The sequence below is a fragment of the Sarcophilus harrisii genome, chromosome 2 (genome assembly GCF_902635505.1).
Source record: "Sarcophilus harrisii chromosome 2, mSarHar1.11, whole genome shotgun sequence".
Taxonomy (NCBI): domain Eukaryota; kingdom Metazoa; phylum Chordata; class Mammalia; order Dasyuromorphia; family Dasyuridae; genus Sarcophilus; species Sarcophilus harrisii.
In genome coordinates this window covers 381,524,151-381,548,371 of record NC_045427.1, presented here as the reverse complement: position 1 = coordinate 381,548,371, position 24,221 = coordinate 381,524,151, and the positions used below count along the sequence as shown (strand labels likewise).

The 24,221-nt window shown below is 39.0% G+C and overlaps 1 protein-coding gene across 4 annotated transcripts in view; it reads right to left on the bottom strand.

Moving 5' to 3' along the window:
- Window positions 1-3,530: 3,530 nt before the first annotated feature.
- Window positions 3,531-24,221, bottom strand: part of ARHGEF37 (Rho guanine nucleotide exchange factor 37) — a 75,333-nt gene continuing 54,642 nt past the window's right edge. For 2 of the 4 annotated variants that reach the window (XM_023505584.2, XM_031953502.1), the window contains 9 exons: window positions 23,749-23,948; window positions 23,063-23,193; window positions 20,846-20,950; window positions 19,827-19,937; window positions 17,744-18,073; window positions 14,590-14,718; window positions 13,591-13,786; window positions 12,031-12,185; window positions 3,531-4,494 (listed from right to left, as the gene is read on the bottom strand). In XM_023505584.2, the coding sequence (XP_023361352.1) occupies window positions 4,261-4,494; window positions 12,031-12,185; window positions 13,591-13,786; window positions 14,590-14,718; window positions 17,744-18,073; window positions 19,827-19,937; window positions 20,846-20,950; window positions 23,063-23,193; window positions 23,749-23,948 (1,591 nt within the window). In that variant the 3' untranslated portion in view covers window positions 3,531-4,260. The remainder of the gene's footprint in view (window positions 4,495-12,030; window positions 12,186-13,590; window positions 13,787-14,589; window positions 14,719-17,743; window positions 18,074-19,826; window positions 19,938-20,845; window positions 20,951-23,062; window positions 23,194-23,748; window positions 23,949-24,221) is intronic. The other 2 variants (XM_031953504.1, XM_031953503.1) reach the window with 2 other exon arrangements.

Below are 24,221 nucleotides of genomic sequence, written 5' to 3'. Positions count from 1 at the left end.
CTATACAGCCAATATTTAAATTACTTTTCATCACATTCTCCTTCATTCCAGTGTTCCTTGTAACATAAGCATCATTTCCCCCATTTCCTAGATCAGGAAATTGAGTCATCAGGAAGGTAAATAGGTCACAGAGAGGGATACAACTGATATATCTTCTCTCTTCCAGAATTAAATAGAAATGGTCCTATTTAAGTTCTAGATTCAGAATTTAAATAGCATGGCACATTATAAAATCTGTTTAACAAGTAATAAATATTTCACAGTATGATGTTTCTAATTCTATATGAAGGCACATTCTTAGACCACAAACACGCTAGCCCTAAATGCAAATTCATGATCTAGAGCAGAGGTTCTTAATGGGTTTTTTTCTGCATTAATTGGCTTCATTTGGCAGTTTGGTGAAACTCATGGACCCCTTCTCAGAATAATGCTTTTGAATGCACAAAATAAAAAGGAAAGCAAATCTACTGAAGTAAAGATGTCATGTTTTGTGTTTCCCCCTCTCCCCCACCCAAGTTAATGGATTCAAGGTTAAGAAACTCTGATACAGAGACAGAATCAATTAGGCAATTTTTGTTGTTGTTGTTGTTGTTGAGACAATGGGGTTAAGTGACCTGCCCAAGGTCACAGAGCTAGGAAGTGTTAAGTGTCTGAGATCAGATTAGAACTCAAGTCCTCCTGACTTCAGAGAAAGACTTCAGTGACTCTATCCACTGCACCACCTAGCTGCCCCAGGCAAATAAATTTTTTTAAAAATTTAAATTCTTTTACTAAATATAAACAGGATATAAAAGTTTAATTTTCCAGATCCCTAGATATGGCACCCAGGTCAGTATCAAGAGCATGGGAGGAAATAAACAGTTCATAAAATCTTAAACTCTTTCTGGTATTGGTTTGTAAGATCAAACCCACTCTCCCCTGCCCCCCCACCCCAAGCATTTAGTTTCTTTTATTCCAGGTCTCCATCATAGAGCCCAATCAATATTTTAGGGCTCAAGGCCTGGACAAAATAAATAATACCTAAAACATCTTAATTTTAAAATATTTATAGAATAATAAATATACCACAGTGAAATCAATGGCTCTGATTCAATTCAAAGGCACATTCCATTAAATCCATTAAAGACACCTGAGGACTTAATCTCCACTTTTTCCCAAATGACTATTATCTCAAAGCCTCATAAATCTTAATCTAGCTTCATGGTTCATGAGAACAAGTTTCCCACTAGTTATTTAAGAGTCATGCCCAGGGGGCCATGGCCGACCCAGCCAGCCCCCCCAGACTCCCAGCTTCCCATTTTCCCTTTCATTGGTCCTGCTGGGGCAAACAGTCTCTTCCAGGAGCATCACATCCTAGTGATGCTTCTGGTGGCCCTAGTATCAGGCTCAATTTGTTGGGTTCCCCATTCAGACTTCAGCAGGACTCCTACCATGGCACATGCCCAGCCACATCGGCTTTAGGGGATCTGGTTAGGCCTGGTTAAGAGTATGTTGGGGGGTGGGGATGGGGAGGGGAAGAGCACTGGTCCTGGAATCAAAAGAACTGGAGTTCTTACTAGGGCTATAATTTTTACTAGTCACTTACTAGCAGTGTGATCTTAGAAACATCACTAAACCACTCTGATCTCCAGTTTCTTCAACTCTAAAATGGGAATAATACTTAAAATCGCTTATATCACAGCGCTGGGAAGAACGTAAACCTTAAAGTGCTACAGACGAGTTATTATCATAGTTCTTAAGAACCAGACTGGGGAAGAGGACTGGCCTTGAAGTGAGGAAGATGTGGGTTCAAGCCAACCTCTGACACATCATGGAAGGGGGATCTACACTTGAAGCTCCACACACTGATGAAATCATGAGTCTGAACTCCCACTCCCCCAAACATTATCATTAATATTTATATCAATTTGCTATTGATCCTAAAAGCTTAGCACAGTGCTTGGCATACAGTAGGCACTTAATAAATATTTACTGGTTAATATAAACAACAGTACTCAAACTTCAACGCTCTATGACAGGCTTTGGGATCCTCTCCTACAAGCTACGAAACAACCTTTATTTCCTCTACATGGGAAATGTAGACACTCCAGGCATATTTTCCATAGCTCCCATACTTCCAAAATAAAATAACTATTGTGTAATCTTCATAAAATATATTCAATAAAAATACACCTCCAACATAACCTAAATCAACAGGTCTCATTTTAATCTGGCCTTTGACATCATATTTTCAGCAGTGACTTCTCAACAATCTGGTCCCATTGTATGGATGGCCTTCCTGATTCCACGATTCCTTCCATTGTTCAAGATGGAGGGAGGACAATGAGCTTGCAGTGCTAGGTAAAGTGGATTTGGAGCGGGTGAAAGGGACTATGTGGACTGAGGTTCTTTTCTTTCTTTCTTTCTTTTTTTTTTTTATAAAGCCTTTTATTTTCAAAACACATGCATAGATAGTTTTCAACATTTACCCTTGTAAAAACTTGTTTTCCAAAATTTTTTTTCTCCTTCCTTTTCTCCCACTCCCTCCCTATTTTAGTGGCTACAATAGGATTGGACATTGGTCTAGCCTGTTATTAGTAAATCAAAATGTTACCTCTTCTCACCCTTGGAAACTCACTCTAATTTTGTTCCATCTAATCTTTATTATTAAAAAAATTTCCACACTATCTACTATTTGCTCTGTGTCTTGCAATGAATGTTTTTTTTTAATCTTTTGCCTAAAAAAGCAGAGACATTCTGACCTTGGCCCCAAAATTCTAGCCAGCATTAAAAACATACATTGTCTCTCTCAATTTAGACAACTTATCTTTGAAAATTTGACCAATTATGAGCTTCTACACAAACACTGTTGATTGTCTGGGCTAGCTTTGGGACACAGGTGACTATTTGAGACTGATCCCTATCCTCCCCTCTCTTCAAAGTATTAAATTTTCACTGAAACAATCATCAAACGTGTGCTACATTCATAATTTGAGTTTGAATTTTGTTTGACTTAAGGAAAATTTGATAAGAATCACAAAATGTCTAAAGATGACCACTGAACTGCAAAGCCAACCTCATGCAAACGCAACCAATAATAGGACTTCCTGAATTTTCCCTACATAATAATCAAAAATAACATTTCTATAGTGCTTACTATATGATAGGCACTGTGCTAAACTTTACAAATATTGTCTTATTTTATCCTGACAATCCTGGGAGGTAGGTACTATTATCGCCTCCATTTTACAGTTAAGAACACTACGGCAAATAGAGTTTAAGTGACTTGTCCAAGATTACTATTAAGTGTCTGAAGCTAGATTTGAACTCGGGTTTTCCTAAGGCCAGGCCCAGCATTCTAAACTCTGCCCTACACACTGATTAAATAAACCAAACAAGTCTTTATTAAGCGTCTATAGTACACTAGGCATTTTATAGATCATGCCTGTTAAGGCCCTTCAGTCCAAACAGACATCCCCAAGCAAAGGTCTCCCGCTCAGTCCCTCCTGGGATCAATGCTCCCATGGAATAGTTACTGTGGGCAGCTCCACTCTCCTGAGAGGATTCCAGGTTCATCTCCACAATACCACTAAGGGTAAGAAAGGAGTCAACATTACACCTGTTTCCCAAAGGAAAGGCTAGAGCGAAGCTTTAGTGTCATCTTCTCACAGCTTTAGGGGTGAAGGGGACCTCAGAGGCCATCAGCTGCGGTCCCCTCATTCTGCAGATAAAGAACCTGCAGGCCAATGGAGTGATCCACTCACCTGAAGCCCCGTAAATAGTACCTGGGAAGTACTATTCAGAATTCAAACCCAGACCCTCCACCGGGAGAGGGGATGTCTGGTCCCCAGCCTTAGAAAGGAGAAGTCACTAGGAAGGTGGAAGGAAGGCTGGGCACAACCCCCTTCCGCTGCCTGATCATTCTGCATGGCCCAGGGAGATGAAATGGCCCTCGGCAGAAAAAGGGTCCCCCGCCCGCCTCCATCCAGCGCTTTCTCCAAACCACTCCTGCCATCTTTCTCTCCACATTGCTTCTCCTAATGTGGGATGCCAGGCCCTTGTGGACCTTCTCTGCCCACAAAAGGTCCACGGACACATTCTGGCCCCATGGACACCCCCCACCCCCCACCCTGACTTCCTCAGCAGCAGGGGAGATGGCCTCTAGTGAGTGGGCTTGCTTTCTTTTCTTACTGCCGTATCTCAATGTCCCCCCTTGTTCTGCCCTGGGACCCTTCCTACCCCCACCAGCCCGCCCTTCCCAGCTTCCCCCTTTTCCCCCCATTACATGTGGGATGGGGGGCTGTCACAAGGGGGCAGACTCCAGCCCCAGGGAGCAGGGCTTGGAACAGGGACGAGGAAGTTGGAGGGCACGTAACCCCTCTGTCCATTCACTTCCACGAGGCTCCATTCTGGGTTCCCCTTCTTGTCCTGCCTCTCCAGAACCGTGACCGGCTGCCCAGCCTGTAGGCTCACTTCATGGCTGCTCCTGGCTGCAAATGGGTATGCAGCCACCACCTAGAACACAGAGAGTAAGAAAACAGGGAGATAAAGGAAAACGTCATAATCCAAGAACAAATTGAAGGAAAGTGGTTCAAATTCCCCCTTTTTTTTTTGCCACCAATGCCCTGGGAGGCAGTGTGGTACACTGGAAAAGGTATGGTATTTGGAGTGAGAAGACCTGGGTCTGAACCACTAGGTCTACTACTTACTACCCTTGAGCAAATCACCTCATTTTTCTGGACATCAGCTTATGCATCTGTAAAACAAAGGGGTTAAACCAGACGGCTTCTACGGGTTTCTTCCAACTCTCAGTGTTGCTAGGATCCTCAGACTTTCCTGATCTCTCTGTTGGCCGTCATCTCATCTCAGCATCTCTCACTGCCATTAAAGAGGAATCTGAGAATGTCTCTAGTGCTTTCTCTAACTTAAAGGTTTGATGGCACTCAAACAACCAGAGACTGTTAGAGCTACAGGACACCCAAAATGCACCACGCTCTTGACTCGTGATACCTCCAATTTTTACTTAAATACCTCCAAGGATGGGGATGTTACACGCCTAAATCCTTTGCTGGCATTGTTCATTCCTTTCTCTTAAAAGGATAATGGTTCACTCATCACAGGTTCATGCCCATGGTTGTTTTTCATTTCCCTTCCGGTGTCTTTTCTGTTTAATCCCTAGTTTGGATTGGTACCTGGCCATCCTGAAATGGAGAGTTTGACTTATTCAGGGAAGAGACTAGTGTTCACCTCTGTCTCAGAAAGTATGGCACCTATGAAATCCTGGGAACAGCCAGAAACAGGAAGGTGTGTATGCGCAACAAGTGTGCATGTGCACATGTGTGTTCATGTTCAAATCCTGCCTCTAACTCGCAAACTATGGTATCACCCTGGCCAAGTCATTTCAGGGATCTAGAATAGAAATGCCAAAATCAAACAAAATACTAAATCATATATAAACATTCCTGCTGACTGAATATTAACTTTAAAATGATTTATTAAAATTCTCCAGGTTCTATTGCATTTTTATGTATTTTGTTAAATATTTCCCAATTATATTTTAATTCAATTCAGGCCTCACTCAGAAGAGTTTTGGCCACAATGTGGATATGTTTGAGGTCTCTGCTCTAGATAATTCTCCAAGATTAGAAGTTAAGAAAAGGCAGATCTGCATTGTTAGAAGGAATATCCTCACTCAAGATTTTTCTAGATTAACTCATAAGTCCAGACCCTCTCCGATACACACGTGTATATACACAGTATATATGTACATGAATGAGATACATACAAGTAGATGTGCTATGAATGCACTCATATGTATTCAAGGAAATCAATAATGTTATCAGTGTAGAAAACTTCTACATGAGGAATCAATAAATGACTCAAGAGGCATTTACTAAATGTCTACTGTGTGTCAGGCACTTTGCTTGGAGCTAGGGATTCAGAAACAAAAAATGAAATAGTTCCTGACCTCAGAAAACGTACATTTTATTAGGGGAAACAACATGTATACCTCTCAGCCTAGGATAGACACAGACATAAAAGTTTATTGCCATACCCTCTTGGCTTAACACAATGCCTGGCCCAGAAGAGATGTTTATTAACTTGTTGGTTATTAATTATTTGACTTGATTGCATTTTATCTATGAGGTGATAAAATCCATTCTGTGCTTGTGAAAAATTCTTATTGGGGCTTTTGCTGTTCAGTAATTTCTTTTGTGTACAACTCTTTGTGTTCTCACTTGGGATTTTTTTGGCAGAGATCCTGATCTGGTTAGCCATTTCTTTCTCCAGCTCATTCTACAAAGGAAACTGAGGCAAACAGAGTTAAATGACTTGTCCAAGGTCATACAACTAGTGTCTAAGGACAGATCTGGGCTCAAGAAGATGAGTCTTATTGACCCCGGCCCCTACACTTTATTCACTTCACCCCTCTGATGCCCCCTTATCAGAGCATCCCCATCCAATCAGTTAAGTGAATTTCCAGTGCTGGACTCCTTCAAGGAAGGGGCCTCAATCCTGGCTGGGATTACTCATGTGACCAAACTGAATTTTGAATGCTACAGACAAAGTTAACATGTATGCATGTGATAAGCAGTATCTCCTAGAGGGAATCCCAATACAGATGCTATCAATTCCAAATGTCAAGCTTTTGTCTTAATAGTTTTGCTACAAATATTGTTACTAGTTCATTTCTTTTTAGTTAATATAGATATTTTACTTTTGTTGTTGCTACTGTACAGAATCCAATTTTTTTTTTTGTATCGTCAAATGCATTGATTTTGTCTTTAATAATTTTTTCCATTTGTTTGTTTGGTGGAAAGATTCACCAAGGCTGAATCCAGTAATTCTTTTTCTTTTAGCATTCTACATTTAAAAAAATATTTATATTGTTGATATAGAATTTATCTTCATGTGTGGTGTGAATAAGGGATCCAAACTTCGCTTTTACCCTCCAGTTTTCCTAACAGTTTTTATTGGATATTAATTCCATTTCCTAGGTCTTTCAGAACATGAGTTTGTCAAAAACTGTGTGCATACACACTCACATATACATATATATATATATGTATACACACGCATATATTAGCTACATAGATCTATGTATATTTATTAAGTATTTTTAAATGCATATGTATAGTATGTATATAGTTATATAGTATCCATATACACATACAACACGTGTGCATGTATTCCAAAAGTGTTTTTTGTCTAAACATATGTACACATGTGTATATACATGTATGCATATATCTTTGTGTGTATACATATATAGAAAACAACAGATACAGAGAAAGAAAAAGAAAGAAAGAGGCAGGGAGAGGAGAAAAGGGAGAGAGAGGGAACTATTTCTATTTCTGGGTTCTCTATTCTGTTTCATGGATCTGTTTGTTTTCTACTGTACCAGACAGTTTTTAATAATGCTTGCTCTAGAGTATATTACAAATCTGATCGACTAGTCTCTAGCCATCATTACTTTTTATTGCTTTTTGTGATATTCTTTCCTATCTGTTTTCCCATATGAATTATGCCAGGACTTTGAATAATTCCAAGAAATGATCTGAGAGGCAGAGTTGCACAGTGGTTAGAAACTCGGAATCAGACAGACCTGGGTTCAAGTCCTCCTCTGATATCTACTGGTTGTATGACATTGGAACAGTTACTTAATTCAGTGTTCTTGGCCCCTGACAAGAAAATAAATTGCAGAGTTGTTATGGATATGCTTTGGTAAAAAGCTAATTTCCTCACTGGTAATTAGGGATATATGTGATCAGCAGAGCACCCAAGGCAAATTTAGGTACCCAATATACAGCTCCAACAGATTCTAGATGTTACATGTTTATCGGCCATATTAGCTATAAATATTTTTGTTCATCTTGCTTCTGTGCTATTAGTTTTCTCTATACTGATAAAATAAAGATCTGAACCAAGTCTCTTCTCTCCTCCCAAAGAAATAACCTATTAGTAGTTTGACTGGTATTATGTTCAATCTGTAAATTAGCTTGGGAAGTTTTCACATTTTTATTATATTTGTTTAACCTAAGGGATGAGCCAGAGTCACCCCTTTAGACAGTTTTTCTTGATTTCTGTCGAAAGCATTTTGAAGTTGTCTTTATACAGATTTCCTGTATGTCTTAATTAAGTTAATAATAAATATGTGAAACCCTTTGTTGCTGTTGTAAAAGCTATTTCCCAATTAACCCTGATTCTTTTAGATAATGTATATATGTGAAAATTATTTCTACGACAATCTTATACCTGAATACTCTACAGAAGTAATTTTACTCCAATTAATTTTTTTGTTGTTGACTGTACCGGTTTGTGTGTGTGTGTGTGTGTGTGTGTGTGTGTATATATATATATATATATATAAAATCATATCATCTTCAGATAAGAGATGTTTCTAACTTCTTTATTGTTAGTGATTATTCCTTTAATGTCTTTATTGCACTTGCTAACATTTCTCTCTTTTTAAAAGATTTATTGATGACATGATTTCACATCACAGTCATTTCTAGCTGTACCTTTCAGTGAGCTTTCCATTCCAACAAAGAAAAAGTATTAAGCAATCATGTCTGACAATATTTAATTACTAACATTTTAAGAGTATGTCAAAGAGGACTAATGTTTATGGATATATCTCTTTTAATTCCCTTTCTGAGTGCCATTCTTATACCTCAACTTCAACAAATCCAATTCCAAACACATTCTCTTTCCCCTCAGACCCATCTTCTCCTGTTTATTATTTTCTAATCACAAAAGTGTATGATCTTAGTGCCATCGTTGATTCCTCACCTCACTAACCTCACATATCAAATAAGATAATGAATCTTGTCATTTCTATTTGCTCAATTAACCTTGTATTAAATTATATTCTTGCTACTCACACAGTGACCTATTAGTTCATGCTTTCTTATCTCCCATCTAAGCTAGTTCAACAACCTCCTAATTCGGGTTCCTATCTCAAGAATCTATCCTCCATATAACTGCTAAAACGATTTTCCTAAAGGACAAGTGTGATCCCATTATCTTCCTTCTCAGTAAATCCCTTATTTTTGCTAGCATCAAAGTGCCTCTATTTGCCATTTAAAATCCTACACAACATGGCCTTCCCACCTTTCTAAGCATTCATCACCTGTCATTATTACACGACTTTGCCACAGACACTTTGAGATCCAGCCACATTGCCTTATTACCCTGTTCTACACACAAAAGGCTCCATCTTCCAGCTTTGTATTTTGTCACCGGCTTTCCCCAGTACCTAGAATGAACTTTTGTCATTTCTTTTAGAGTCACCTTCTATATAAATCATTTTCTGATACTCTTCAGTCATTAGGCTCTAAGTACATATCATCCCCTCTGTAGCAATATAAACTTTTTTTGTCTTTGTAGCTGCAATATTTAGCAAAATGTCTAGCATATTGGAGGTACTTAAAAATTTGTTCTGATTAATTTCTGACTTTATACCTACTTTTAATGTAAGTATATATCTAATTTCTCCCAAAATATATAATATTAATTTGTGGCTTCAATCATATAAGGAAAAGAGTCCTGTTTTCTTACATTTTACAATTTAAAATATTAAAATGATGTACTTTCTTAATATTTTCTTTTGTCTCTAGTAGAACCATGTATCTTTATTGTTTATAGGCTTCCTGGTTTTTTTGGTTGCATCATCCCAGTTGCAAATCTTTCTTGAATCATAGCATCATATGCTGAGTGAAATGAGCAGGACCAGGAGATCATTATATACTTCAACAACAATATTATATGATGACCAGTTCTGATGGACCTGGCCATCCTCAGCAACGAGATCAACCAAATCATTTCCAATGGAGCAGTAATGAACTGAACCAGCTACGCCCAGAGAAAGAACTCTGGGAGATGACTAAAAACCATTACATTGAACTCCCAATCCCTATATTTATGCCCACCTGCATTTTTGATTTCCTTCACAAGCTAATTGTACAATATTTCAAAGTCTGATTCTTTTTGTACAGCAAAATAACATTTTGGTCATGTATACTTATTGTGTATCTAATTTATATTTTAATGTATTTAACATCCACTGGTCATCCTGCCATCTAGGGGAGGGGGTGGGGGGGTAAGAGGTGAAAAATTGGAACAAGAGGTTTGGCAATTGTTAATGCTGTAAAGTTACCCATGCATATAACCTGTAAATAAAAGGCTATTAAATAAAAAAAAATTAAAATTAAAAAAATAAAAATTAAAAAAAAAAAAAAAAGAATCATAGCATCATAAATTTCAAGTTGAAAATGACCCTAGTACCGAAATACATGTAGTCCAACCACCTTGTTTTAGAGATGAAGAAAAGGATAGCTTTGGGAGTGAAATAACTTTTCTCAAGCTCCCAGATGGTAATCGGGGGTGGGTGGGGTGAGGGTGGGGGAACAAGGATTTAAACACAGATCAAGTAAAAACTATCAAAGCCCTAGAAATGGCTAAATACCTATGTGAAAGATAGAATGAATAGGGGAGGGATTTGAGGCACACAGACCAATTAGGAGATTACTGAAATATTGCATAGTCTATATAAGAGATGATGAGTCATTGAAATAGATTGGGAGCTATATGAGCTCAGAGAAGGGGGAAATATGTGAAATATGAAGAGATAGAACTGACAATATGTGTCAACTGTTCAAATGCATAGGATGAGCAAAAGGAAAGTCACCAAGGATGAAAACTTGTGTAACTAGAAGGATGGTGATGCTTTTGGCAGAAATAGAGAAGTTCAAAAGAGGAATGAGGTTGGGGATGAAAAATGAGTTTCATTTTGGACATATTTAGTTTAAGATGTTGTAAAATATTAAGTTCAAATGGACAAGTTATGATATAGGACAAAAATTCTGGAAAAAAACTAGAGTTGAATATCTAGGCCTAGGAATCATCTATAAAGAAATAATAATTAAACTAATGGGAACTGAGAAGAACAGCAAGGGGAAGAGTATAAAGAGAAAAGAAAAGAGAGCCCAGCATAGTGCTTTCTGGTATACTCAGTTAATTAGAGAAAGGGACAGAGAAAATGAAGCTGCAAAGGATGCTGGGAATAGTAGGAATAGCAGAAAGAATAGTGTCATGAAAATCCAGAAAAAGGGTATACCTATGAATATAATGGATATTGTGCCACAAAAAATAATGAGTATGACAAATGCAGGATAAAATGCAGGATAACATGAGAAACCTCACCCACACTGATACAGATAGAAATAAAGAAAATCAAGAGAACAATATATATAATGACCACAACAAAGAGGAAAATAACACTTGAAAACCACTAAAACTCTGACTGATGCAATGAGCAATTCTGAGTTCAAAAGACTGATGGTGAAACATCCCTCCCATCTTTCAACAGAAGGGTCAGGGCAATAAGTATGTGTTGTGGGCTAAGATCATGGTGGAACTGAGAAGGTATGAATTACTTGCCTCTCTTCTTTCTACTCTCAGAACATCATCAGGGACTATTGAGCTAAGAAGCTAAGAAGTAAATCTGAGGCACTTTAGAGTTAACTTTACCTCCAAGTTAATTGAGTTGTGACTCAGTGGTGGGACCTTTGGGCAAGGAAAATAGAAAAAATGTTTTTTAGGACTTCAGCAGTTTCTGAGATGCTAAGAAACTTCCTTGCCAAATGCTTTTATTGCAGGGAAATACTTTCCAACTTCCCTGAAAACAGTTTGCTCCTGGGGATATTAAAATGTTTTTATGAAATGGAGTGCTTATTTGAAACCTCAGGCTCTGAGAAAACTATCTCCTCCTGCAGATGGTAACCAGCATAGGATCAAATGAGGACTATGTTGACATGATCAATGTGTTGCTTTAATTTTTCTTACCCATATTCTTTTGTTATATGTTATAAGAAAAAAAATCTATTGAGGCAGGATGATGAGTCACTGGGAAGTGAACTGATATAAAACACCAGTATTAAAACTTTTTAAAAGCACTTTGAGTTCTCTGGCAAAAGAGAAAAAAAAAAAAAAGAAACATTATACACAAAGAGTGACGAAAAATTGAGTTGTCCTTTCTTTCAAACCTACCTGAAAAACAGGCATGGCAGCATGGGCTGGTGCCCTGGAAGCCTCTGCCGGAGGGAACCTGAAACCATCGCCTGACCCTGTCTGCATGCTGGGCTCCTCGTGTGAGACCACCTGATATGGCTCTAGTTTTCCAGCTGGCACATACCCTCGATATCCTGCAACGCACATGGAAATTTTTCTGAGATTGGTAGTTAGTTCTCTGACGAGGATAAACAAGTTTCCAATTTCCTTCATTCAACAAAAAATTTATTAAAAAGGCAAAGAAAAAAGGTGCTAAGTCCTTTGTCTTCTCTGGCAAAATTCAGATCTGCCTTCACATAGCTTACATTACAGGACAGGGGTTGGACATAAATGCGAATCTGTATAACAAAGTTCACAAGAAGAATAAATGCTATGGGTGGTCCAAGGGGGACCATTACTGACTGAGAGGTTGGGGAAATGAAGCAAGGTGGTAAAGAATTATATAACTGAATGACTCTGAAGGATTGGGAATTTCCCTATAGGACGTCTACCACTGTGTCCTGTCCTTACAGATCAGCTCTGGCCCACAGCCCTGAGTGTCTACCTCCTGATATTATGTATTTTCCCTCTTCCAGGCCAGCCTCTTTTAAGAAAAGGACAGGACAATGAAACGAGCTCATTTCCCCTAAGAAAGAAAAGGCCCTATGAGTGTGACCATTAAGACAAATCCTATTGTTTAACACATATGGCATTCTGGAGCTTTGCCCAAGCACTCCAAGTATCCTTTAGCCAATAGGAAACACTGGCACCCACTTCTGATACTGACTGTAACTAGCACCAAAAATAGGAGTCTCATGCTAACTTTTGGAATACAAAGGTCAGAAATGGAGAATTCCAGCTCATACAGAATAGGACTCACTCAGCATTACCAATAAGCCTAGCAATCTAAGAGCTGGAATAGACCAAGAGATCAGTTATATTGTCCATCCCCTAATTTGAGTAGAAATCTCTCAAGCACTCCTGATGAGTGGTCATCTAGCTGTTTCTTGAATACTTTTGAAATAAAAGGGAGCTCACAGCCTTTCAGGATAGCATATTCCATTGCTGGATATTGCTCTGTCTAATGGGAATTAAATCTTTATTTTCAGCTGAAGTTTATTTTCTGTGGCTCCTAGTTTTGTCTTCTGGGACCCAGAAGAACAAATTTAATAACTGAATAACAAGCTTGACCAAGTAAATCATGTCAGATTTGGAGTTCTATGATGATCAAAATGATATAATTAAAGTGCTTTATAAATCTTAAAGTGACACATAAACTGAGGTGTTAATACTCTATTTCTATTTCTCTTCTCCATGACAACCCCTCAGATACTAGAACACTGATCATTTTCTCTCTCAAGTCTTCTCTTCTCAAGGAAAAAAAACAAAATAAAAAATAAAGCCATGTTGTTTCTTTTATTAATCCTTATGTGACATGGTTGACATGACTTTTTGATTGTTCTATGTAAGTTTTTTTTTCCCCCATCAGCCTTTGTGGAATGGCTCGTGGGCTTTCCCCAAAGAAAGAAGAGATACTTTCCAAATCCCCTGTATACATACCTCCAGTGTCCACCAGCCAACGATTAGTATTGCCTCTGGTATCCCTGTCCTGAAGGAGAGCCACAATCTGCCCTCTCTGAAGGGTCAGAGCCAGATTTCCACTCCCACTGATGTTACTTGTCACTTGGTACAGCTTGCTAGGGCCATATTTGCTCACGAGGGTTTGGACCTGTCTTTCTGCAGCAGGTTGGAGTGGCTGGGCAAAGGAGAAGTTGTGATGAGCCTTAGAATTACCCAGCTGGAAGGGAACCCCCAGGAGACACAATATCCAACCTATTCCCAAGCATTTGTTTTCTTCAATCTGATAAATGGTCATCCAGTCTTTACTTGAGAGAGAATTACTTTGAAAATTCATCTCATCATGAGGAACATTTTCTTTATACTAAACTAACATGCTTCCTCATTCTGGCCAGTTTTATCTTCTCTGACAAACCCACCCATCAAGTGTGAAGCATCATGAGCTTTCATTTTTATCTATCCTTCATTTACTAGGTGACCTTGAGGAAGTGTCTTCCCCTAGCAGGATTCCACATTTATAAAATGAGGAACAGGACTTAGATGCCAGACTCTTAGAATTGAAAAATACAATGGTCCTTTAAGCTAAACTTCATTTCCAAATTCTCTTCTAGATCCACAGTACTACAATTTTTTGTTTGTTTGTTTTTTTGGAGGTAATTGGAGTTACGTGACTTGCCCAGGATCACAAAGCTAGTAAGTATCTATGATCAGACTTGAACTCAAATTCTTCAGACTCCAGGGGGCAATGTTCTATCCACTCTAACACCTGGCTACTCCAGTGCTATAGTATTAATTGTGAAAATCTTCAGAGTCCACAAAACTGCTCCCAAGCAGGAAAACTAAAGGCAAAGTATTAGGGTGCTGTTTCTCTATAGGAAAACCTTGCTTTTATAACCAATAAATATTTATTTGTTTTTACTTTATGCACTGTCCTGTCTATGCTAGGAATATGGGAGTAGGGTGAGGCCCCAGAACACTTACCTGTGTTATTGGAACTGGCAACACCTTTTCAAAGTTCTGGCGAAAGGAATGAAGCTGGGCACTGGTCTTTCCTAATGTGTCTTCTACCAGCTTCCTAAAGTCAGATTCAGAAACATGGCTGTGGGGCAGCTAGAGAAAAGAGACTGAAATCAGACTAAGCAGAAGTGGATGGATGAGAAGAAAATAATGAAAAGAGCCTGATCCTATGCAAAGCTTGCAAAATTATTGCTTGCTTGACAGTCATTTTCTATGTTTCAGGCAGATAATCTATTGACCAAGTATTGTTGTTCTTCAGTTGTTTTCAATCATTTCTAACTCTCTGAGACCCTATTTGGCATTTTCTTGGCAGAGATACTGAAGTGGTTTGCCATTTCCTTCTCCAACTTATTTTACAGATGAGGAAACTGAGGTAAGCAAGTTAAGTGACTTACCCAGGGTCCCACAGCTGCTAAGTGTCTAAGGCCTGATTTGAATTCAGAAAGATGACTCTTTCTTACTCCAGATCCAGCATTCTATCCATTCTGCCACCTGGCTGCCCAAAAGTGAGATAGCAATAGTACCTAGCTTCAACTATTGTGATGAGGATCTAATGAGATACTTATGTTTAGTAATCCATCATGTCTGAATCTTTTGGGCCCCTATGCTGTCTGTGGGGTTTTCTTAGCAAAGAGACTATGGTAGTTGCTATCTCCTTCTTCAGTGGATTAAGGCAAAGGGGAGAGAAGCCTGGGGATCACACAGCTAATAAGTATCTGAGGCTGAATTCAGATCTTCCTAACTCCAGGCCCAGTAAGCTATCCACTGAGCCAACCTAACTGCCTCCTACTGGCCAGGTAGCATGTGGTGGATTCCACCAGTGATTCTACTTTTATTCTTACTCTAGCTGGGTGACTGTGGGCAAGTGACTGAATCCTGTTTGCCTCAGTTTCCTTTTCTGTAAAAATGAGTTGGAAAGAAATGCAAACCATTCCAGTATCTTTGCCAAGAAAACCCAAAATGGGGTCACAATGAGTCAGACAAGACTCGAATGACTGAACAACATGTCAATGATAGGAGATGGTTATAATTCTGATTCCACAAAAGGTCAAATGATCCAAATGGGAAAGATGAGTCTGAGGTAATAGAGGGAAATGAATTTTCTACTATAGAACTTAACAATACTAATTAGATTGTAATCTTTTGGTCAAATATATGATAGAAAAGATTTCTAGCTTTTCTCAAAAATTATGTTGGATTTGTCATCCATGAAATTATCTAATGTTATATTTTGGCTTGTGCCAAAATATTAATGTTATAGTTTGTTATTACATATATCTTAAAGTTTTATAAGTTAACTGGATGAGTGACAGTATACAACATACACTTGTCTTATAGAGACAATGTGGCATGATGGACCAGAGCCAGAATCAGTCCAGAAACTTGGGTTCCATCTGAGGCATATTAGTTGGTCATTTAGCCTCTAAGTGTCTTGCTCCACTCATCACTTCAGGTACCTCTCTAAGTCTGGAAGTTACAGATGAGTTACTGACCATCATGGGTGGAAAAAGTTTCCACACTAGAATTTCCCCCAGGCTGATGAAATCATGGGTCTGGATTAACAAAAATCCTTGGCTTACAAATTACAAAAGATAATCCTTCTAGCATTTTTTCCCTGAAGCATCCTCAAACACATATCCTTCCTTGTGTCTGAAAGTTAAAGGACCTTTTTTTGGTGTGGCAGTGGGAAGGGATGAGGGGAAGGAAAGTTCAATCTGGGCAGTCATGGGAATGATTAAGATCAAGAGGGAATGAAAGAGGGATTGGTGGGGTGAAGTAATACTTAGAAAAGCCGTGGTTGGGTTTTTGTAGTCAGCAACCATAACAAATCAAAAGTTTGTATTTTCCCTCTGTATTGTTTCTTCAAACCAACTCCAAGTGGGAATTCTCCAGCAAAGGTTTGGCTTCCAAACTCTCATGAGATATTTCCCTTTCTTGCCTAGCCCTGCCCCTGCCTTTATTTATTTATTTATTTATTTATTTATTTTTTATTTAATAGCCTTTTATTTACAGGATATATGCATGGGTAACTTTACAGCATTAACAATTGCCAAACCTCTTGTTCCAATTTTTCACCTCTTACCCCCCCCGCCCCCTCCCCTAAATGGCAGGATGACCAGTAGATGTTAAATATATTGAAATATAACTTAGATACACAATAAGTATACATGACCAAAACATTATTTTGCTGTACAAAAAGAATCAGACTCTGAAATATTGTACAATTAGCTTGTGAAGGAAATCAAAAATGTAGGTGTGCATAAATATAGGGATTGGGAATTCAATGTAATGGTTTTTAGTCATCTCCCAGAGTTCTTTTTCTGGGTATAGCTAGTTCAGTTTATTACTGCTCCATTAGAAATGATTTGGTTGATCTTGTTGCTGAGGATGGCCTGATCCATCAGAACTGGTCATCATCTAGTATTGTTGTTGAAGTATATAATGATCTCCTGGTCCTGCTCATTTCACTCAGCATCAGTTCGTGTAAGTCTCCAGGCCTTTCTGAAATCATCCTGTTGGTCATTTCTTACAGAACAGTAATATTCCATAATTTTCATATACCACAATTTATTCAGCCATTCTCCAACTGATGGACATCCATTCAGTTTCCAGTTTCTAGCCACTACAAAAAGGGCTGCCACAAACATTCGTGCACATACAGGTCCCTTTCCCTTCTTTATAATCTCTTTGGGATATAATCCCAGTAGTAACACTGCTGGATCAAAGTAGCCCTGCCTTTAAAATTTCTGATTTAATCTCTGTTCTGTTCAGAGTTTACTTTCTAGGATCTCTAGAACCCTGGGCTTGACTACCTTCAGTATCTCAACCCATTTTTCTTACTTATCATTGTTGACTCCCTGTCTGTTAATCACTCACTACCCCCCAGGATGGAGGTGAACTCCTCCATACCCCTTTAGGAGCATAGAGACAATTGTTCTTAGTCTTATCAGATGGGATTATTGCTAGAAAGCAGAAAGATTAAGTCTAGGACATCTCCGTCTTCCATCTATCTGGAAGTCAGCTGAGAAATATTCCAAAGAAGAACAAAATGTTCTGCAAACAGGGTGTTTCTTTTCAGTTCTTGATGAGAACCCAAAGACCTGGAAACCTTCCTTACCTGAGCCATCTCTCCTTCTGCCCTCTGCAACACTTGCTGGGCAAGATCCCTCTGGAGGGCCATGAGTGTGTGCAAGATCTGACTTAGCCACTGTGTGGCCACCTGGTTAAACCGAGGAAGCTCAGACACGAGCAAGGAGTTCAGGGCCTGGTAGGTGTGCCTGGTGGCTTCCTCTTCATAGGTCATGCTGCCCGCTTCAGCCAGCTTCTCTTCTATCCGTTCAAAGTCCAGCAGTTTGTCCAGACGCTTCTTGATCAGGTTTTGGGGCCCCAGCAGGGCTTTGGACAGGTGGCTCAACGGATGGTACACTAGCCTTTCCAGCCTCTGTTTCTATGGGAGAGAAGCATCATTCAAGAGATCCTGCCATACCCTGGAGTGTACAACCCAGACAGAAATCTTGAAGAGAAACAGATAAAATAGGGCACAGTGCCCAACCTCCTGATTTAAGGCAGAACCAAATCCGACACTACAAAATGAGAAACTACTTTTAAAAGCTCCTCTCCAGCCTGAAAAAGACTGGCAAAAAATTCTGTGTGTCTAAATTCCTGGTTCTATACTCTAGGTAGAAATGAGTATCTGATGGTCATCCTTAGAATTATTACAACAACAACTATTATTAATAATAATAGCACATTTTCATAGTGCTTTTTGAGCGTACTTTATTTGTGACAACCTTTTGAGGTAGATAACACATATTAGAAAAGGAAATTTAGGCAAGTTCTTCCCTGGAACCTTATTCAGGAGCATATCCAACCATACTTATTCCTCCCTCAGTCCCCTCCACCTTGGGTACTTTCTCTGCCCCCAATTTCTCAGCTCCTTTTTATGTGCTACCTTCTCCTTTTAAAATGTAAACTCCCTCACTAATGCATTTTGTGAAATGATCCAACCATTCTGGAGAGCAATTTGAAACTATGCCCAAAGAGCTATCAAACTGTGCATACTCTTACTCAGCAGTGATTCCACTGGGCTTATATCCCAAAGAGATCATAAAGGAGGGAAAAGAACCCACATGTGCAAAAATATTTGTGGCAGCCCTCTTTGAAGTGGCCAGAAACTGGCAACTGAGTGGATGCTCATCAGTTGGAGAATGGCTGAATAAATTGTGGTATAGGAATATTATTGTTCTGTAAGAAATGACCAACAGGATGATTTCAGAAAAGCCTGGAGAGACTTACATGAACTGATGTTGAGTAAAGTGAGCATAACTAAGAGAACATCGTACACAGTAACAATATTATGTGACGATATGATGGAGTTGGTTCTTTTCAACAATGAAGTGATTCAAGACAATTTCAATAGATGTGAGATGGAAAATGCCATTCATGTCCAGAAAGAAAACTATGGAAACTGAATGTGGATCAAAGTTATTTTCAACTTTTTGTTGTTTGTTAGCTTGTTTTTTTTTCTTTCTCATGGTTTTTTCCCTTTTAGTCTGATTTTTCTTGCACAACATGACAAATATGGAAATATGTTTAAAGGGATTGCACATATTTAACATATATCAGATTGCTTTCTATCTTGTGGGGGGAGGTGAGGGAGGGAGAAAAATTTGGAACACAAAGTTTTATAAAAATGAATGTTGAGAGGCAGCTAGTTGGTGTAGTGGATAGAGCACCAGCCCTGAAGTCAGGAGGACCTGAGTTCAAATCTGGCCTCAGACACTTAACACTTCCTAGCTTTGTGACCCTGGGCAAGTCACTTAACCCCAATTGTCTCAGCAAAAAAAAAAAAAATGTTGAAAACTATCTTTCATGTATTTGAAAAATAAAATATTATTAAAAAAAAAGAATGTAAGCTCCTGAAGGCAGGAATCATCTTTCTTTTGCATATATGTTTTCCTACAGGGTAGAAAGAGTTCTGTTCCAGATCCAAAAGAAAAGGACCAAGGCCAAGAAGTCAAGGAGGAACTAAGGAAGTTATCCTCCTGTTTTTCCTACCACAGACACTTTGTCCAAAATGCTCCAGAAATCTCTTTCCATCCTGGAAGCTCAGGCCAATCTTGTATTTGACCCTTAAGGACACTTATATCCTTATTCCACAGGCTCCATCATGTACCAGAGAAAGAAACAAGAAAACTTACAAATTCCAAGAAGACCAAAAGGTGCAGATTTCTTGTAAGGCAGCAATATTGCTGCACAGGTCCACCTTCCATCTCCAGATCACATTCATGAGGTTTGATCCTGAGGAAAGTCTGGGCCAGAATAAGGGACATAACACAAGGTAATGAAAACCCACAGATATGAGCTGGAAAAGGACCATGGGCATCCTCCCCTCTGGAATTTGTTGGCATTGGGGACAAAGATTAAAGGAAAAACAACAGAAATGAATGATGAGAAAGACAGATAAACGACTCTTGTCAGGACTTCATCAGGATTCCTCAAGGACAGCTATTAACCTGAGTAATTTCCCTGAGTCTGTGCCAATTTGAATCTGCTCACCAACTGAGACAGGACAAGAGATTCTAAAATGGCCTCAGAAGTTGAGCCAAGAAAGAGTACTAGCTGGCTCAAGCATTTGGTGGTTGATGGTCATGGTTAAGGCTAGCACATTGCACATAGAGGCTAAGAGCTAGACAGCAGCTCCAAGTCCAACTGGTCCAACCTGTACCTGATCAGGGTTCATCAGGAACATCACAGAATCTGAGAATTAGAAAGGACATCAGAGCCAACCTGTACCTGAACCAGGGCCAAGTGATTTGAACTCTAGATGCTAACCAGTTACTTTCAACATCTCATTTATCTTTGGCTTCCATTCCCTATTAATCATTTTCATTCTTTCCTCTTCAGGTGAAGAGATTTTTCTTCTCAGCAAAGAAAACAAGCAGAATAAGAATTAAGTCATTCTATCCTCTCTCTGACATCATCAGTCTGTTAACTTTAGGCAAGGGTCCTACTCCACCTTTGATTCTTTTATTATTCTCAACATAGCTTTAAAAACAGCAACTGGATTTTTTGTTGCTCTTGGTATGCCTCTTCAATTTGCAAGCCCTGACACTATTTTACAGGACTGCGCAGTTCCTTAGTATTCAACTTCTGTCACCTGCCCTATCTATAAGCTGAATGCTGTATGGGGCTCTCTTTTGGCACATAGAATAGTTACCTCCAAATTTTCCAGGTAAGATGCCACATTGCTTTTCAGTTCATTCACACACAATGCCACCCAGTGGAATTTCTCTTCCAAGTCATCAAACTCCCTGTCTTCAGTCTAAAATCCAAGTAATAAAAGTTAAATTTCAAGATTAATAATAATAAAAAAAAACTAATGGTTGAATCATGTTTTGAAATTTTGCAGAGCATTTTACACACACTACTTCATTTGAGCATTATAGCAACCAATGAGGTAGAAATTAAAAGTATTATTACTCTTATTTTATGAAGTAAACGGGACAGCTAGATGCCTCAGCAAGTAGAGTGCTGGGTCTAGAGTCAAGAAGACTTGAGTTCAAATTCACTAACTGGGTGACCCTGGTAAGTCATTTCACTTGTTTTAGTCTTAATACCTAGAGAAGGAAACAACAAACTACCGTAGTATCCTTGCTAAGAAAACTCCATAAATAGTATGGTCTAAGGGGTCATGAAGTTAGATATGTACAAACAACAAATGTGCAGTATATTATGTTATGGAGAAATACAAGGTTTGGGAAAGACAATTCTTAATCTTATGGAACTTAACAAAGGTTACATTGCATACATTGCATTACAATTGCATAAGAGCAGTTTAAAAAGACAGACTCTATGAAATTTAAAAAACAAAGTCAGGGGACAGGGAAAACTTTCTGGAGGGATGGAGATCTGAGTTGGACCTTGAAGGACAGCTAAAACTTCAACAACTGGATCAGTCTAAGCAAAGACACAGAGTAATAAAACCATATGACAAAGAGAGAGGACAGTAAGAGTCCTTTGGCAATATAGGGTATCTTATCCTTACCTACATATGCTCTAAAAGAATTTTTTTTTCTTCTTTTTCACCTTTGAACCCTGCCAAGGGATCTTGGAGTTTACTGGCTAGATTTCATTCTTAAGCACCATATCTTAAACCAAAATCAATCTGATTCTAATTGGCCACCAATGAGCCCTAGATCAAGCCCATTTAGTCAGTTTGGGTCCTGACTGACTCAGATTGAATGTAAATAAGTCATTTCTGCTTTGGCCAGAAATCTGAGGGTCTTCCTCTCCCAGATTTATTTATTTAGATTTTTTTGGACTAGGTGAAAGAGGAAATTCTTTGCTTCAATCGCTACTAAATTATGCTTTTATTTCAGACCTACATAAGGATTTATGTGGAACTACGGCCTTTCCACACTTTTTTCAGCTTCATCTCTAATCCCACTGTAGCACCAATACTCAGTCACCCTCAATTTCCCCATCACACTATCTTTTTCCTTCTTTCCTTCCAATAAAATGTAAACTAATTAGGAATAATTTAATTTTTGATTCTATATCCTAGGCACTTGAGACTAAGCCTTGCCCATAGTAGGCAATTAACAAATATATATATATTGATTCTACTCAACTAAACTTTCCACATTCTAGAATACTTAACATTTTTCACACTTTTAGGGTAACAAAAGAGATCAGAACAATTGAAATTTATATTCTCTAATCCATAAGAGGCACAACTGAGCTTTTTATGATGAGCGGTAATTGGATATAATGGAAGGAACATTGGTCTTAGAAGTAGTAGATCTGAATTCAACATCTAGCTCCATACTACTTAAGTCTTTGCTCTTGGGCTTCCATTACCAATATGAGCCTCAGGTACCTTGCCTATAAAATAGGGAGAATAAATACTTGTGTTATCTAATTCACAGGATTATTATGAGCAAACTATTTGGTAAACATGACTTGCTATAGAAAAGTGAATGATAATTCCTTGTGGGACAAGTGACATTCCCAGGATACTTACAACCTCTGAATCTCCTTCCTGAAATCATGATTGGAGTGTTTGGTCTGGGCTTTGCCACAGGTGCCAATATCTAAGGTAATGCCCCTCAGAAAGGAATGCTTCCTCCCCATTGGTCTTAAAAATGTCCTCATGCTAGGACCTACACCCATGAAATGTGGGGGAAGGTAGACCCCCAGGTAAAGACAAGAGAAAGGGTCAGAGGACAGAAGACCAAAAGTAGGGGGGAAGGACAATGCTGCCACTTTCTTCCTGACTAAACCATCATTTCCATCCCAACTATCCCTGTGATCTCCTCCAACTGCTTTTGCCCTAGATAAAAAGAATTCTTAGTTACACATCTATCAGAACTTCCCCCTTGTAGGGCCCAGGACTGCAAGGTACCAGGAGATATAAGTAACAAAAGACTCTCACCCTGGTCACAATCCCAGCTTCTTGCTTGAACAATTGACTTAAACGCAGAGTCTTCTTGGAGATAGAGTGTGTATTAATCCGGGCCAACCTCTCCCTGACTGTCAGATGCTCCAATTTGTTGTATTTCGTGGCTGTGGGGGAGTAAGGAACAAAGCAAGAGGAGAAAAGAGACATAAGAGAACAAGATTTTCCCTGAGAAGTTTGGTGTAGGGCCAGTTTGGGGTCATTGCTACATAAGAACACAATTGTAAGGAAAGAGCTGAGGTTCCTGGCCCAAGAAGGATGATGGGGCTTCCAGTGTTGAAAAGCCACAGACATTCTTAGGATCATAAGACTTAGGTGGGGTTTGAGTCCCTATTCCTACTGGCCCCGTACGTGATCTTTGGCAAGTCAACCAACCATTCTAGGTCTTTGTTTTTTCATCTATAAAATAGGAATAATAAAGTTCTTACTACCTATTTCATAGGGTTGTCATAAGAAAAGTGTTTTATAAACCCTAAAGCACTGTAATCATTAATATTGGGCTTCTGTGTACTGGGGAAACTTTCTGTCTTTAGTGGGTCATGTACCTTCTTAAAATTCAGTTTCTTTGGAAGCTAGAATGGTAACAACTTCTATTCTTTAAATGCCAGGATACAGATAATCTAGAAGTCTGGCGGTCTTTCCCAACCGACCAATATCCTTACCAATTTCCTTACGCCTCTTATACTCATTGATGTTGGAATTGACCTCTTGCATGGCTCTGGTAGCTCTCTGCAAATTCTCATAGGCCTGGTCATCGGGTGGCGTGTTCTCCAGGATCTTCTGTAGCAAGAGTGGATATCTGGTTACCCGCTGCACCGGCATCACCAGCAGGAAAGTAAGGCCTGAAGCTCCAGCCTGTGGCCTAAGGGAAAAAAGCAGAAGGGACCGATTAGTCAGATGGATTTGTGAATTGCAACAAGAAATGGGGATTAGGAATCAGAAATCAATGTTTTAGCCCTCAGCTCTGTCACCAACTCAGAGTAATCCTGGGAAAGACATTAATTCTCTCTGGACCTCCTTTTTTTTTCCCTACTTATAAAATGAGGAGATTGAATTATATAAGAAATTCTTTAAACCTTTTTTGGGTCACAGATTCCTTTGGCAGAATGGGAAAGCCCAAGGATGTTTTTAAATG